Here is a 17,400-nt window from a genome sequence, read left to right as displayed (position 1 = left end):
CACATTATTGGATGAGATGTTAATCAATAGTGACAACAATGTGCTCAGCATGGAAGTAATTGAGAGGGCAAAACAGATTAAATTGTCTTTTAGCTGCTGAATTATTCAGCCTCCCAACATGGCGGGGCGTTCTCTGTTAAAAGACATCTACAGCAAATTAATTGGTGGCGATGTGGTGCTGTAGAAGTCATTATAGAATAAAGTTCTTTAAATTAGACAATGTATTTTTTTAATTTCAGCTCACATTGAAAATAAACAGATTCATACCGGGATTTTTCTTTTTGTACTTTGTACAAATAAGGTGCCATGAGCATTATAAAGCATCAACATAGAGCTTGCACTGTGTAAAAAGATAACTGTGACTCCAGTCTGATTCAAGTGCAAGTTATGTGACCCAAGTCCACACCTCTTATGTATAGTGATAAATATTTCTAATGTTCCCATCCTAATGTATCCTAATCGAAACTGTCTGATAAGACTTGCTTTACCTTGGAATCGTAAACACGCAATTTTAAAAAAAAAACAAAAAAAAACAATCACAAGTAACTTTTGAAATTCTGCAATTAATTGCAATTTTAAAAGGGTATCGTTTGACGGTCCTATTATTTATCCATGAACAAATTCAAGTCAAATGCAATGTGTTTTGGGTAAGCCTTGCTGAGATGTCCATGCAAAAGAGGACACAAGTACGTCAATGTTGTACAATAGCTGCCATTTCATTTCCTCAGTGTGTTTTAACTGGGTCTCAATCTCAAGACTACAAAAGCTCCAGGAGAGGACCAGCAGCTCCTCCCTCAGCAAAGCTTATGTCATCCTCTCTTTATAATCATCTCTCCCGCAGGTGTTCAAAAGCTCCCCGCACTGCTCTGCTTCACTTCCCTCTCTGATCTAAACACCAGCAGATCACACAGAGGCACACAGGTGTCCGACAGCATGAAGTGCCTGAACAACCGGGCTGACAGCCACCTGACGGGGCAGGTGGAGTTGGACAGCGTGGGCAACGGAGCCTGGGTGAACCACGGCTACTGCGGCTCCCCTCCGCCCCTGCCCCGAGCTGTCAGCACAATCTACAACCCCCAGCCCCTCTTCCAGGGCTCCATGGACAGCATGTACAAACTGGACAGCCCCGGGCCGTTCCCAGAGGAGCCACCATCCACTGAGCAAAGCCTGGTGAAGAAGCAAAGAGGCTGCTGCTCTTTTATCAAAGGTAGGAACCCAGTCAGCTGAGTTTACAGGAGTATTTCTGCTGTAAGTGACATCGGTACAGATAGTTAAATGAGTATGGATGACACCTGGACAAGATCTATCTGGTTCTGGTTCAGTTTGGGCCTGTAAAATAAAAAGCTATGTATTTTTTGTATTTTTTTATGTAACTTTTGTGGACCTTCTTGTTGGCTAATTTATTTAGATCTTTAATAAAAAAGTGTTTTTTTTTCAACCCAGCATCAAAGTTGATACACTCATTGCATAAAATGTCTTTAAAACAGCTTTGACTGTATAAATAATTTAATAATTTAACATTGCAATAACAATAAAGCACTGTATTTTTTCTGTAGGCTTGTGGGGCACAACACTGACTGAAAACACCACAAACAACAGGGAACTGTTTGTCCGAACCACGCTACGAGAGTTACTGGTCTACCTGGTGTTCCTGGTGGATATATGCCTCTGTGAGTATTCTACTATTGCATTTATTCTATTATCCAAATGTTGTATTTAGTCTACTCCTGCAATTGTAGTAGTCAAAAGTTATGTTTTGTACCCTGGTTAAACTGTATTTGCACAAATTTTTTTTTGCCTGTGAGTTTTGTATACCTTGAAAATTAAGTTACTTCCGGTAAAGAGTGAAACTTCACTTAAGCCTAATTTTACGTTATTTTCACAGATTGAATCTACATTATCAAATCTGTTAAATTGTTGTGCAAGAATGAAAATTATTTTTAAATTTCCATATTCAACATTCAAAAATTGATGGTGTTGTTGGTGTTCCTGTATTTATTTAGCTTATGTCTACTTTAATATTTATCTATCAACTATTGGTTTGTACAAATGCTGATAACTTAAAATGCTCACCCTTTGACAGGGTGTTACAGTATAAGGCACTTTGTGCTGTTGATTTACCATCAAAAGCTCCCCCTTGCATTAACGCTCACCACAAATGCCCTCCCCATCCCTCTGCCTAAAAGCCATTGTCCAGCTGAGCATTAGGAGTGAAAGGGACACTGGCGCTGCTCCCTTGCCTTTTAGAGATAAGAGCATTTGGCCTCGTCCATTGTTACTTTGTCTGGGTTAGATTTACATTGTTTGATGAGGCTATTTGCGTCAAGCCAGCGTGTTCTCTCTTCAAACAAATGACGGCCTCTAATCTAGATCCATTTGACTGCAGCAACATAAACACTGCTCGTTGTTTACAGGTCTTCAATGGGGCCTTGCGTGTCGGCCTCTGAGTTGTCTTATCTTGGGCAGTTGAATGGAGCAACATTTAGAGCTGAGCCTGAGCAAAGCCAGATAGGAATCAATGATTGGGGCACTAACAATGTGACTGCGTTACTTTTCAGTGACATATGGTATGACCAGCTCGAGCACCTACTACTACACTAAAGCCATGACGGACCTGTTTGTGAATTCAGCCGGTGAAGGTGGGGTTAGGTTTCAGTCCATTAGCACCATGGCCGACTTCTGGACTGTGAGTTTTCCTCCATATTCTTTTCCTCCATGTTTGCCACACTGACAAATCACTATGAAATGAGAAAATGAAATTGCTTCTTCTTTCTCTTTATGTAAACAGTATGCTCAGGGCCCATTGCTGGACGGCCTCTACTGGACTAAATGGTACAATAACCAGTCCCTGGAGAGCGGAAACCAGTCCTTCATCTACTATGAGAACATGCTGCTGGGAGTCCCCAGAATGAGGCAGATCAAGATCATGAACAACTCCTGCAAGGTCCACAAAGACTTCAAAGAGGAGATCATGGGATGTTTTGATGTTTACAACGATAAAAAGGAAGATGACCTTAGCTTCGGTCTCATCAACGGCACCGCGTAAGACGGTCATTTTTTTATTTACAAGCTTACTCTTGATATGAAGTTAGATCAGAGAACTACAGCACAACTGTCTTCTTTCTCTGCAGCTGGACCTACCACACAGAGAAAGAAGTCAAAGGTTCCTCTCACTGGGGCTTGCTGACCACCTACAGCGGAGCGGGATACTACCAAGACCTGAGTCGCACCAAAGAGGAGAGCGCCATCATCCTGAAGGAACTGGTGGACAATCTTTGGCTTGACCGAGGAACCAGAGCAGCCTTCATTGACTTCACCGCTTACAATGCAAACATCAACATGTTCTGTGTCATTAGGTAAACATGACACAGAACGTGTATTCAACCAATACCAAGTACCAATCTAATAGCATCATGTTAAGCATAAATAACAGCTTCATACTACTAACCCATTTCTGTATTAAGAAGCTAAACAAAAAAAGAGGAAGCAGAGACCATTTAAATTAAGTTTTTCGGACCACAGCATTCCAGAGATCTTCTAAAAATAGTATAGAGAGTATTTTGATCTTATAGACCAACATTGCGGGGGTTTAATTAAAGTTTATCTACCAGTTACTTGGTATCGGATTAGTACATAGACTTTCAAATTCGCCAACTATCCAATACATCATTTTTCGGAAGTGTCAGAGGCATCTCCGATATTGGTATCATTATTGGCACAACTATCAATAACAACTACTTAACCCAGTGGTTGACACCCATTCACTGTCTGACCAAAATTGTTTCTGCTCTTTCAGGTTGTTGGTTGAATTCCCAGCAACTGGTGGGGCAATCCCTTCCTACCAGATAAGAACAGTCAAACTGATCCGCTACATCACCTACTGGGATTTCTTCATTCTCGGATGCGAAATGGTCTTCTGTTTATTCATCCTCTATTATGTTGTGGAGGAGATTCTTGAGCTGCAAATACACAAGCTCTCCTATTTCAAAAGCATCTGGAACATACTGGATATTGTTGTAATAATGGTAAGAAAATGTCATTCTGATTCTATCAAACATGTAATTTTCTCTGATTTTGCTTTGCATCAAAGAAGTAATATCACTCTCCTTCTCAGCTCGCCATTGTTGCCATTGTATTCAATATTTTCCGAACTGTCAAAGTGGACAACTTGCTTGGCAAACTGCTGGAAAATCCCAGTATCTACGCTGATTTTGAGTTCCTGGCCTTCTGGCAAACACAGTACAACAACATGAACGCAGTGAACTTGTTCTTTGCGTGGATCAAGGTAAAGTATGGACATTTTTTACTCTCACACTTAGGAAAATTGCCACTCTGCATCACCCTGAAGATTGTGTCTTTTCTTTTCGTCCTTTAGGTTTTTAAGTACATCAGTTTTAACAAGACCATGACTCAGCTGTCCTCCACACTGGGTCGATGTGCCAAAGATATCTTAGGCTTTGCCATCATGTTTTTCATTGTATTCTTCGCCTATGCTCAACTTGGGTATTTGCTCTTTGGTATGGAGGTTGAATCTTTCAGCACCTTCGTCAAGTGCATGTAAGGGGTGTCCAAAACAGCCATTCAGCAGGGAATATTTAAATAGGATGATTGCGCATTAACAAATTAATCCTTTTATTTTTTTCTTTCTGCAGCTTCACACAGTTCAGGATTATTCTTGGAGACTTTGATTACGATGCTATCGACCGTGCTAACAGAGTTCTTGGGCCAATCTACTTTGTCACCTACGTGTTCTTTGTTTTCTTTGTTCTGCTGGTGAGTCATTCAGCTACACAAGCTGTTTGATTTAAAAAGGATAAAGGTGAGCTAATCTCTTTATGTTATTTTCCCTCAGAACATGTTTCTCGCCATCATAAATGACACATATTCTGAGGTTAAGGAGGAGCTCTCTTCCCAAAAAGATGAGCTACAGATTACTGACATCATCAAACAGGTAAAGGCAATCAGATTCATGTAAACATAAATACATCTATGGATTACGTTTGACAAGAGTTACACACAAAATTATGTTCTCTTGTTATTCAGAGCTATATGAAGACATTTACAAAGTTGAAACTTAAAAAGGAGAAAATCTCAGATGTTCAGAAAGCGCTACGATCAGGATCTGGTGAAATCGAATTCAAGGACTTTAGAGAAACTCTAAAAGAGTAAGTGAAAATATCAAATGAAGAGCATATGCTAACATAGTATTAAACGTAACCCTCACCGCTCTGACGATCTTGTAGGATGGGACATGCGGATCATGAAATTTCTGCAGCCTTCTCACGGTTTGACCGTGATGGGAACCAAATTCTAGACGAAGACGAACAAGAGAGGATGAAAATCGAGCTGGAGGAAAAGAGGGTTTGTGCGATCATCTCTACAGTTTGACAAGCAATAAAAGACGCGTTTGTAAGGATTAAAGCAGACAACACTGTGTTTTAATGATGGTTTTTCCTTTTTTGTCAGGATGCTCTTTGCGCTGAACTCAACAATCTTGGAATGAATTATGAGAAAGAATTACAGGAGAAGCCTCCTGTAACATCTAATGAGCAGAGGAACCACTCCAGTAATACCTTTGTGGATCGAGAACAATTTTTAAGGTGGGAAGAGTTTTTAAGTTGACCTACGAAATGTCTTTAATTGTCTTGTCTTTAACAAGAGAAGTTAATTTCATTACAATGAGCATTAAGCAAAAGCTAAATAACCTTTCTCTCACCATGGTAGACTGTCCAGGCAGGTTCTCCACCTTGAAAGCTCTGTGGCAGGCATCACATCCAGGATTGAGTTGATTATGGAGAAACTGGGATTACAAGAGAAAGCCAAAGGGAACGAGACGGCAAGGAAACTGACTGTGACCACTGATGACGTGAGTATAGAAATAGGTTACTAATGAAATGCTTTATTTTTTAATGGAAGACTAAACCGCTAGAACGCTTTGCTTGACAAACATTAAAGATATACTATGCAGGATTTTCCTAAGAACGATGATTAGACTCATACAGATGTAATGCCATGATATAATCACTTATCACTCACTAGAAATTTTTGGCAATTTATTTTTCTGCAGAGATTCTGCACTCTGCCTGTATTCTCCAATTTTCTGCGTTGGGGACTGTTATGGGCCTGTACTCTGACAGTGTCGGGTGAGGTCGAGGCTTTATAAGCAGCAAGCATCCAAGACACAGAGTGGCAAAAAAAAATAAAGAGCAAATATAGCGAGGCCAAACGCCAAACAAGAGTGAATTTGGGGTTGGCTTTTACTTTCACAGGAAAAACGATAACCAACGATCCTGCATACTAAACCTTTAAAGATGATCAGTTTGTGGTGTGTTCACTGAAAAGTATGTTGAAGCTACATATGAACTGTACTGTGGGTAATGCCAGAGGGGCTGTAATATAGTCAGAGAAAAATGTCTAATACTTGATACCTCAGAAAATTAACTTAACTGTCTTAGTTTCATTGTAACAAATACAAAAAGGTTTAATTTTGGATTACCCCTATCCAGACTGATGACACTGCTTCAGATGGGAGCGTCCTGCTTTGTGTGGACAGAGGGACGAAGGCTGAGATGTCATCAAGGAGGCCAGCAGTTCGCACCAACTCCACATACGACTGTCATATGTGATTAACCTCTGAGAAACAGAATCATGGGTTATCTAGAAGTCAGCCGAGACATGAGGATGAACAGGTCACACTTCAACAATTTTTTTGTGCTCTAAAATTTCCCAAAGTTTGTTCAATGAAGGAGTTCTTCAGGTTGAAAATCACAATTAAGCAGTCAGATCAAACTACTGACATTATGACAGCAATATTGAGCACTTTACTTTAGGTGCTCTTAAGGTACAGCCACTCATTTCATGGAAATATGTAAATAGTGTATAAACACATTTTTGAGGTTCTATGCTTACTACGCAACTGCACTAGAGCTAATAAAATAAACTTGTTCAAGATTAAGCTCAGATATCTAGAAGACCACAACGTATGTTGTAGATGACACCTGAATGTAAATCCAAATATTAGTAGTATTGTGTAATATACTGTTATACTGTTGTGTAATATTTATTTTAACAGCAGGTTAGAAAAATAAAGGTATGCAATATAATCCAATCACATGAGCTTGCTTTGCTTTAGCTGTGCAGTGTTACTGAATGTTCAAGTTCTATTACAGTTGCTAAAAAGTGATCAGCCCTTTGACTAAAGAATAATTACCTGATTGTGTTAACATGGAAGAATTTTTTTCAACAATTATTCTTTACCATTTTCAACCTCCTGAGCCGCTACAGCTCCTCATTATAATGTATTTCCATTAAATATAAAATAATCTGATGTGTAATGCATTATTCCAGTTGTCAGGATGTTTTTCTTTTAACATTTGGTCATCTTAATTTAGGTTTCATATTTCCCAACATCACTGCAAAACAGTTTTGAGCAGATGTATGTACTCTCTACTGCATTTCACTTTCAAGTGGTACAAACTTGAGAACCCCTGTTTATTTTTTAAAAAATATGTTATTTACAGTGTCTGGTAGAATTACTGACATAATTTTCTGGTGAATTTCTGTCAGAACTTCTGTGTAAAGCACAATTTATTTGTGTCTAATAAATGTACTGAACAACTCGGTTCAAATCTTTCTTTATTTGAAGTCACTTATCGAGTTTTTCCTGTTTAAATGGAAAATTGATTTAATCCTTTATTATTAAACATCACTTTTTTGTTCAATGTATTTGTATTATTGTCATGAAAGCAAAATTGCCATTACATTCAATATCTGAAGCAACAAATGTATTACATGTCATAAACGTGCAGTCAACGCTGAAACATCACCTGCTTCCTGCTACGTTCTGAAAATGGCACACAAACTTAAAAATGGGAAAATCTACAATGGAAGAGAATTTATATTTGAAATGGAGCCTCTGTAAATAAAACAAATTCTGAATTTACTGACACATCAATTAAGGCTTATTCATAAATTATATTGCTGAGAATTAATGATGGCATTTCTACCTACAGTATGTACATTATTTCTAAAGTTTCATGAAGGTTTGTGATCAAGGTTTATATTTACACTCTCAGCCAACATGACCCTGTTTCGTTACACAAATATCCCCATCTCTAATAAACAAACAAAACCATTATCAAGTTTGTCGGCTAGTACGACAGGAAAAGGGAGGGTGAGATTACAAGGAGTGTAATATACTGTACAGAATGGCACATATGCAAAGAAAACCCAAAAGGCAGGACATCTTTTAGAAATCCTCTTGTCACAATTTGCCAGTGATTTTTACAACTACTGAGAAAATAAGAATGCACTAAGGGGCAGAAAGTTGCCTGCTGCCCTGACAAATCCATGACATAATTAGGAAATGTTTCATCGAATAAAACCAGCCCAATTTATAGTAACTAAAGCCTCGAACATTGGAAAATTTGTCTTTACACAAGTGACGTAGAACATAATGCAATATAATAAGGGGCTGGTTTTGGTGCTAATTTAAGTCAAAAGTTATTTGTAAAAACTTTTACAGTCATTAGAAAGAGATGACTATAAATTAATAGGTTATCAAGAGGATTAAAATATTTAAGATTCAATATAGTATTTCCAGGAAATCTCTCTCTTGATATAGTGAGCAAATGCTTCAGCCTTTATTTTGAGACACAGAATTATAAATTTGTCCAGTCTAGGCTACATTAAGGTGTAAACTAAAATCCATCAAAAGTCTGCAAAGAACACGCTGATCACTCCGATACAAAACATGAAAAAAACATTTTTTTTTTTTTTTTTTTTTGCTTTTAGAGTTGTGTAGGTGTATTTTTTCTTTTTACACATATGAACCCAAAAGATACCATGTCCAGCTTAAATGTCCTTTAAAGCCACAGTTGTATATTTGTTGTTGTACAAATGGTTTCTTCACGTATACTGGAAAAGGTAAACTACCGTTCCAGGGCCTCTATTCACAAAGCATTTCTCATTAATATATATCAAAAAGTACTGAATTTCGAGCTATGAGCTGAAGCTAAGTCCAGACCAACTTTTAGCAGGTCAATTCATTCTTGTGGTTCAGTGAAGTTTGTAGCACAAATTCATGGTGAGCAAAAATGACAGCTGTCATCACTGATGACATCATCACCATTCTACAAACTAACCTGGAGCACAAAAATGAACTTGATCAATTCATTGAGACTCGAGCGGAGTTTGTATTTTGTTGTATAAAATAACAGAAAAATGCCCCAAAGTATGACAAGCTAATAAACTTTTTGTCAAGTTTGTAACAAACACAGAAACATTTAAAAAACACATTGGCAAACTGAGAGCGGATATTGCTTTAGTCTGATAATTCAATATTAATGTTACAAAACTTGAGGTTTCCAAGTATTTTAATCCTTGTAATGTTCCAGTGAGCAACTGGAGTAATGTAATGGCTTGTAGTAGGTGTGCTTTTAGCTCCACTAAAATAACGTGGCTTTTTCATGATTTTCAGATATATATCTACTCAAATTTTGACAATGGGAGGGTAACAATTAATTTTGAAGGACTGTACTGACTTTTGATTGTTTGGCCCATTGGTCAACTTACTGAACGTTTGATAAAATGCATCTAATGGTATCTGTCTCGTCATCCCAACGCTGAATATCCTCTTTGTCACACACTGGGTAATGCTTTTATCTAGTCAATCATTCAAAACGTGGGTGTGTCCTTTAACATTTACTTAGACAAAGACAGTTGGTTTGGCTTTACTTCAAAAGCCCAAGAGCCGTTTTTCATAACAGAACTATGGAATTATCATCAAATGAACTTTTAAAAAGTTCTGAGTGAATTGTACACAAATTGTCATTTAAATACATAATTTGTTTTTTTTAGGAGCAACTATCAGCTACAAAGGCTTTGTGAATATGGCCCCTGTCTCTCCTCTACCACAGCAGCTGTCCAGATTTAAGAGTGCTGTGTGGTCTAAAAGGGTTTTTTAAAAAATCCCCTTGGTATTACACTTAGGTTAGGGCCAGCTCACTGTGTTTGGTAGCCAGCCATGCTGAAGTTGGCCAGGTTGGACATGACTGAACCAGGTGGGGCTGCGGCCTGGGCTGACTGAGATCCAAAGCCTCCAACCCAGGCTGGAGACTGGGACTGCCTGCAAAGATACCACAAATATCCTGTGAGTATGACTGCGGTCACTGCATTCAAAGATCAACCGTGTTGTAAAAATAATAATTAAAAGAGAGAGAGAGAAAAAGATCAACTTTATAATGTTAGAGAAAATGTTTTAAAGGTTTAATGAAGAAAGCTGTCAAATCACCACCAATCATGATTTAGAGGCATTTAATGAGTCTCCTGGCCTGAGACAAATATAGACATACAATGAGTTTATGAATGAATTGACTTAATGAATTAACTGAATACATACAATTGAGTAAAACTTACTCTACTCCAAATCCTTGCTGGTTCCATGTCTGGCCGTACATGCTGTAGGAGGGAACTTGCCAACCATTGGTCACATATTGCCCATACTGCTGCTGCTGCTGCTGCTGCTGCTGCTGTTGCTGTTGCTGCTGCTGTGGATTCCCATAAACCTGGTTCCACTGCCCCCATTGACTGTACTCAACCTGAGTGACACCGAGGAAAACGTGAAGAAATTTCTTTAATACGCCATTATATATAGCATCTGTTCAATCAGGAATAAAGAATATTACATAAACTGTAAGCAAAATGGCCACGATAAAAATTAAATGTAATTTACCCTTTTGAAAAGTAAACTTTAGCCTGCAGCTCTAGTTTTTCACACTGCAAGTGCATTTTGTCATCTGAAATAAGGTCTCTTTTTACATATCATAGTTTCATAGTACAAAGCAAGACTTTAACTGCATTCATTCAAGATTTGAAACACCATCAAAAAATCTCTTTAGTGTTAGTGTGCCCCTGTGGTTTAATGATTAAGATACAGGCTATTGACTGCTATATCCCTAATACCAGTCTGACCAGAGTGACCTTTGGTGCATGTCATTAATCTCGGTATTAAGCTCATTACCCTCAAATGTCACCAGTGATGTTTCCCTACCTGTTGTGTATTTTTTGCCATGTCAGGAGATTCTTTGCCCCAGAAGCACTTCACTAAGTGTCCTTCGATGGCTGTACCATTGACTGAAACAATGGCATGGGCAGCACTGTCGTGTGTGGAAAACCTTAAAAGGAAAACAGCAGTTAAGCAGTCAAATTCAGCAAACATAATATCTATCGGGCAATTCAGAAAATGAACAGTTTTAAAACTCTGAGGTAGCTGATTTGAGATGAAGACAAATAACACAGAAAAAATATTGACAATGAGTGGGAACTGACTGGCCTGTCATGGAGTTATGCAGTGTACTTATGCTGACATCCAGTGGCCAAATGCTGCAATGGACTGAGACTGTACCTGATAAAAGAGTATCCTTTCTCTGGGAAAACTCTGACTTCCATTATTTGACCAAAAGGAGAGAAGGTCTGTCGCATTAGGTGCTCTAAAAGAATCAAACAGAAGATTAATGTGGTTTGTTCTTCTGTTTCAGGATAGCTTATAGTGAGTAGAAAGACTACTACTACTATCGCAGTGTGCCTAAGAGCTGAAAAAATGCCTCTTCAGAGAGAAAGACACTTGCCTGATAGTCCTGTCTGGATCCCTCCACAGTACACGGTACAGTTCTGTGGACTGGACTGAGTCATGACATCGTCAAACCTCAGCTGCTTTGAGCCATCTGAAACATAAACAAACAACATCGATGAAGGGAGGTGTAATGTGTCCTGCCCTGGCAGATGAAACTAAACTAGCAACAGAGCTGGGAGGATGCCTGCACACTCCCACACAACTCTGAGGTTGTCATCAGACAGAAATCTTCCTGGCAAAATTCACTGCTAAGTGAAATCCACTGCGTGGGTGTATAGTGGGTGTGAAGGGTCTATGACACTTACTATCCTGGACACTCTTTGGAGCTGGTGGTTTACGTGTTGCCCAGTTGGTCCTGATTTGACGTCCTCCAAGCCACTGTCCCCCCATGTTAACAATGGCATTCTCTGCATCCTATAAATCCAAATCAAAGAGTTACCGCTCTGGATTTGATTCATCCGTAAAGTTTATTGGTGACTATAATCAGTTCTCAAAATATATATAACTGTATTTAATCTAAGTAATATTGAGAATGGTGATGCTAAATAAGAAACTATGTAATGTTAGATGATTTAAGCTGTTGTGACTATGGTTTCAACTAAGATTAATTGATTTTTAATTACTGTAAATGCATTAAAGTAGGATAATAAACAGAAAATAGAAATAACCTTCAGTCTGTGTTCTTGCACTGGAGCCTTACCAGTTTGTTGTAGAAGGACACAAATCCATACCCCTTTGATTTGCCTGTCGTCATGTCCTTCACAACACGGGCATCCCTGGAGGGAAACGGGAAAACAACTTCAATGCTTTTTTCACTTTAAATGCTTCAAACTAAAAGGAACCACGCAAAACACACAACTGTGAATCCTCTACTCTGTCCTACATTAATGTACATTAGCTATCATGACCTTGTGCTGAGCACTGAATTTTAATATAACTTCTTAGCAACACTTGAGACAAAAAAACAAGTACAAAAACATGCAGCCTACAGTAATGTTTTAAAATAATTTCAGATGTACTAATGGATCCTTGCCACTAGAGCACCACCTCTTGTTCAATCTTGTCAACAGTAGGCTACTGATTTAAATTCACAAAGGAACAGATTATATGGATTACCATGCATTCTTAAAATCTGCTGTTGGTGCTCTTCCTACAAATAGAAATATATAGAAAATATCAAAAGAGAAAAAAGGAATTAAACGGCATACATGGCCTGTTAACAGATTTCTTTATTTTTCCTGGTCAATTCTTTACCACCAATATGGAGTATGGAGTTTGGGGAGCTGCAAATTTTGAGAAATTGACATTTTCAGAAATTTTGGAAGAGGATCATTGCACTACAAACAACACTATGCAAATCAAAAATGAGACAATTTAAACATAGATTTAGAGGAAGACATTGAGTATTGGAATTTGTTAATCTAAACTAGGTCATGTTAAAACATAGCATCTACAAATAAAGACATATGGAAAGAATGGAATAAATAGAGAAAAAAAACTACATCTGAGTCTCCAGAGTGCACAGTTCCTTGCTGTTAGCCTTCAAGCTCCTGTCCAATCCTATGAGCATTTCTGTAAAATAACCAAAGTGCTATTACTTCACTGAGACCCACAACTAAAGGCTGTTCAGGTTCATACACACAGCTTACATACTGCTGGCATACAGTTTACTTACCACAACCTAAATATGCAAAGAAAAGCAAGAGTAGGCTAGAAACTGACATCCATTCATAGAAACAGACACAATACATAGACTACAAGTAACTGAAATAAAGCTGTTACGAACTTACAGCAATTGTGTAGATAGTTAATAACTTAAATAAAGCTGATCAAATCTGTTAAGAGTGTTTTGAAAGATAAAGCATGATATATACTTTCATTTAATACTAAAATTACATTGGTCCATCACCAACCATGTTTACATGCATGGATGTGGAGTCTTTTACACCATATTGACTAAAGAAATACATCAAGATGTTGCAAAATATTGGTTCTCCTGAACATTAATCATCTATGTCAACTTCTAAACATTGAGTCTCACAAGAGGTCACTGGGTTTTTACTTTTGTGTTTATCTTTTCTTTGTACTCATTCAGGGTAAAAATATAAACTTCCTTAAAACTGCCCATCTATCAGTCTGTCTATCTTACAATTCATTATCTCAAATATGTGTGCACATGGTGATAATTTACAAAGTTAGACAATCAATAATATAAGCATCAGTGGTCTAGCCCTTGTTGTGTAATGCAAGTTTTTGTTTCCTCTTCACAGTTTGTTTCTCATTCCTCATTGTTATGTTCTTTGATGTTTTACTTTAATTTAAACATTCACTTTATGTGAGGCCTCTAATGCCTTTATTGGATAGCCATCAGTAAAGAGATAGAAGGTAATGAGAGAGAGCAAGAGAGGGAATGACATGCAAGAAAGCAAGGACGTTACAGTTCATGGCCCCTTAACCCCAACATGTTTCATATATTGATTTTATCCAAAAACAAAATAGCTGATCTGAGATCAGACATAGCTTGTAAACTTTTGAGAGGGAACAAAAACCTTCAGCATGTCAACCCTTGAGGGCCAGTGTTTAAAATCACAATATGTATTAACTTCTTAAAGTTTGTAATACCCATCCATGTTGTATCCATGTAAACATGGTCATAGATGGCCGATTCAGAACATTAGTTTGTAAGATTATTATGAAGTACCTTAATAATACCCAGTTTAAGAGAAATCAGTATGCTTGCATTGTAGCTTTCTTATTTTGTACTGCACATAACAAGAAATACCCTTTAAAGTGAAAACTTACGAGATTTTCCCAAAAGGTGCAAATGCAGATTTGACATCCTCAGTGGTGATCTCAGGGCTCAAATCTCCCACAAAAACATGGAAGTGATCTGGATTGCAACAAAACACAAACAAACAAAGGAAAGAAACCATTTACTAGTCACTGGAAACTTCACTTTGAGCAGATAAGGAAATCAACAAGATGGACTACTTACTGGATGTGTCTTTTTTCTGGCTACTTGGAGTGGTGGCCCAGTTTACCTTGACCTCCTAAAAGCAGAGAGTTCACAGAGAGATTTTAAAACTATAATAGAGAACCTGAGAAACAGACATTTTCCAAAAAAGGAACAAGGATCACAGGAAAATTCAGAAACAGCAGCTGAACTGCCTAAACCTTTGATTTTGGACTAGAAAAACTGTCCTACCTTTCCTAATATCTTCCTCCCATTCATGGCTGCAAGGGCTCCAGCAGCGTCTCTGTGTTCAAAGAACTCCACAAAGCAATAGGGGTCATTGCTCGTGTGCTGCAAGGGAAGGGTTAAACACAAAAGTTAAAGAGGTTGCTTCAACTATTTTGTAGACAACTCTGTGTAATAGTGTAATGTAACAAAATACAAAATACTTTGTTTCAGTACTTTAATATTTTTTGAAAGTATCTGTACTTTTCTTGAGTTTTTAGGATTCCGTCAACTTTTACCCCACTACATTTTCTAATAAAATGCTCTTTTACTCCACTGAATTTCCCCTAAGAATTTTAGTCACCTATTACAAAATAGGTAAGAAAGGAAGAAACGGATGGATGAATGTAGGCATGAGAGGGAAGGAAAAACAGGATTTTATTCTTTCCTTAAATCCTTTAAGTCCTTGTTGTTTTTCTCCAAGTATAATGTAGACCCCATTTTTGAAGTGGTGCATATTAAAAAGAAATAAACATTACATTTCTCAAAATTCTGACTGCTTGCTATTTTTTGAAAAGAATTAAGTTGTACTTTTAATACCTAAGTACATTTAATATCATAAAATTAATTTTGATACTTAAGCACAGTAAATATCGGATACTTAAAAACTTTTACTCGTTATATTACATACATATATATATATATATATATATATTGTTATATTCGAAAGGGTGACTTCAACTTCTACCTAAGTCATTTCAGGAGATATCTGTACTTTTAGTCAAGTACGGCTTTTGTACTTCATCCTCCACTGCAAACAGGAAGATAAAACCACACAATGTGGGCTGCTTACCTCCGTGATCATCTTACAACTTTTGCAAGGACCAATCTGGGTGAAGAGCTGCAGTATTAAAATTTCCGTGACATCCCTGGAGAGGTTTCCCACATACCTGCAGGGGGGAAGAGGGTTCATTTACTGACAGCTTTTATTTGATCCAGTTCACTACGAGTAACGATAAGGTGGTGCGGCTTGTGATACTTATTCTGTTAGAAATGACGCCCGCACAGTTAAGCTCACATATTAACGTTACCTAGCAGTTAGTTGATAGCTAACTAATATGACGTTGTTTATATTAGCTTGACTGACTTTTAATCTGGCCTAACATTAGTAACAGCTAACGGCAACGTGCCGTTAACGCTTACAGATAACACTCACGAAAGAAATGCCTGTTATTTCTTTTTTACTTAACCATAGCTGTGTCAACTAAGCTGACGTTAGTGACGCATTAGCTAAATGTTTGAGCTGCCTCTTCACCAGGTTTGCGTTGTTTGTCGGACAGCGGTTAGCTAGGCTAGCCACCGGTTCCCGACGCTAACGATAGTTAGCGTTAAACACCTAAAATTACTTACAGGGTTCTGGGGTGGCTTTCGTCATCCATGATCGAAACCGACAGCTAACGTTAACTGTCTCCGGTGTACGCCGTTAACGAAATAGTTACAACAACTAGCTAACTAGCTTGAAGCTAGCTAACCGGGCGCCAGGGTATACGTCACGTTGGGTATCTCGAGTGCGAGCGAGCGAGCGAGCGTGCTTGCGTGCGTGCGTGGGTCTAGCGTGCGTGCTTCTTCTTCTTGCCTTTTCAATGGCGGGTGGCAACAAACGTTTAAGGCGCATTACCGCCACCCACTATGCTGGAGTGTGAGCCAAAGTTCGCTTTTTCCTCAGGAATGGAAAACAGGATAAAGGTATATACACACAAATAAATAAATTCTCTTCATCAACCCCGTTTCTTGTAAAATCTCAAACAACGTCTTATTTGTCTTTTCCTCTTCTATACTAAATACATTCAGTACTCCCATCTCACAGTTATTGAGTCTTCCCCTTAGCTTCCTCCTGTTAGTGTGACAGATAACATGTTCACCTGTTTCCTCTCCCCAAGCCACATTTATACAATCATAATAATCATAATAATGGATGTTTCCCCCTTAGGGTCAGTGTTTTAAACCTGTGTGTCTTAGTCTTAGTCTGAATAGAATCGTTTTTTCCTGTTGTTTTCATTCCTTCCACTTTTTGTTTAATTTTATACAGATCCTTTATTTTCTTTATCCCAGTGCTTTTGACAAGCAGCCATGATGTTCCTCCTCATCACTGCTTTAGCTTCAGCTTTACTGAAAGCCTTGCCCATAAGTTTATCTTGTTTAATGGCTTGTTAAGTTAAAGAGTCAGCCACTTCAGTCCCTCAATGGCCCAATGAGCTGGGATCCACACAAACCTCACCAGTCTCTACATGATGTAGCCTTTAAAGTGATTCATAAATGTAATACATTACATCTGATCTATTTGGAGATGACATGGATTGCAATGATAACATTGCTGATAGAGTCTGAGCACAATATGACCTTTATTTTAGCTTATTTTGCTCAACCGCAAAGCCATTACAATAGCTCGGATCTCAACTATATACACACTTAGGTGATCTGGTGTTCTTTTCTTAACATTCACATTTAACTCTGGAACAACAAAAACAAACCCAGTACTCCCACAGGCTCCTTCGATCAATCTGTATGTATTGGAATAAATGTCTTATGT

The 17,400-nt window shown here is 38.1% G+C and overlaps 2 protein-coding genes across 2 annotated transcripts; one reads left to right on the top strand and one right to left on the bottom strand.

The window, feature by feature from the left end:
- The first annotated feature begins 933 nt into the window (after positions 1-933).
- On the top strand, positions 934-6,626 carry pkd2l1 (polycystic kidney disease 2-like 1). The gene is made up of 15 exons (XM_042502690.1): positions 934-1,207; positions 1,557-1,670; positions 2,559-2,686; positions 2,789-3,042; positions 3,132-3,356; positions 3,797-4,025; positions 4,115-4,285; positions 4,376-4,557; positions 4,653-4,773; positions 4,853-4,951; positions 5,044-5,165; positions 5,244-5,361; positions 5,467-5,600; positions 5,725-5,866; positions 6,507-6,626. Exons 1-15 carry the CDS (start codon positions 934-936, stop codon positions 6,624-6,626), a joined length of 2,433 nt encoding a protein of 810 aa, XP_042358624.1.
- Positions 6,627-7,618: 992 nt separating this feature from the next.
- Positions 7,619-16,409, bottom strand: tial1 (TIA1 cytotoxic granule-associated RNA binding protein-like 1). Its single transcript, XM_042501878.1, has 12 exons — positions 16,221-16,409; positions 15,664-15,760; positions 14,838-14,936; positions 14,628-14,682; positions 14,435-14,522; positions 12,333-12,408; positions 11,938-12,046; positions 11,628-11,723; positions 11,405-11,489; positions 11,051-11,174; positions 10,417-10,598; positions 7,619-10,126 (listed from the first exon to the last, which is right to left on the bottom strand). The coding sequence occupies exons 1-12, from the start codon at positions 16,247-16,249 to the stop codon at positions 10,003-10,005; spliced, it is 1,164 nt and encodes a 387-aa protein (XP_042357812.1). The 5' UTR covers positions 16,250-16,409; the 3' UTR covers positions 7,619-10,002.
- Between the last annotated feature and the right edge of the window lie 991 nt (positions 16,410-17,400).

Source organism: Plectropomus leopardus, chromosome 15 (genome assembly GCF_008729295.1).
Source record: "Plectropomus leopardus isolate mb chromosome 15, YSFRI_Pleo_2.0, whole genome shotgun sequence".
NCBI lineage: Eukaryota > Metazoa > Chordata > Actinopteri > Perciformes > Serranidae > Plectropomus > Plectropomus leopardus.
Note: the sequence above shows the minus strand (reverse complement) of the source record. Positions and strands in the feature narration are given on the sequence as shown.

Bases quoted from the DNA above. Each gene is read 5' to 3' on its own strand.
- pkd2l1 (XM_042502690.1), top strand. From the start codon at position 934: ATGAAGTGCCTGAACAACCGGGCTGACAGCCACCTGACGGGGCAGGTG. The intron at 1,671-2,558 runs GTGAGTATTCTA...GTTACTTTTCAG, and splicing joins CCTGGTGGATATATGCCTCT to TGACATATGGTATGACCAGC. The intron at 4,026-4,114 runs GTAAGAAAATGT...TCTCCTTCTCAG, and splicing joins TGGATATTGTTGTAATAATG to CTCGCCATTGTTGCCATTGT.
- tial1 (XM_042501878.1), bottom strand. From the start codon at position 16,249: ATGGATGACGAAAGCCACCCCAGAACCCT. The intron at 14,523-14,627 runs GTAAGTAGTCCA...GTTGCAATCCAG, and splicing joins CCAGAAAAAAGACACATCCA to ATCACTTCCATGTTTTTGTG. The intron at 12,409-14,434 runs GTAAGTTTTCAC...GTTTCCCTCCAG, and splicing joins GCACCTTTTGGGAAAATCTC to GGATGCCCGTGTTGTGAAGG.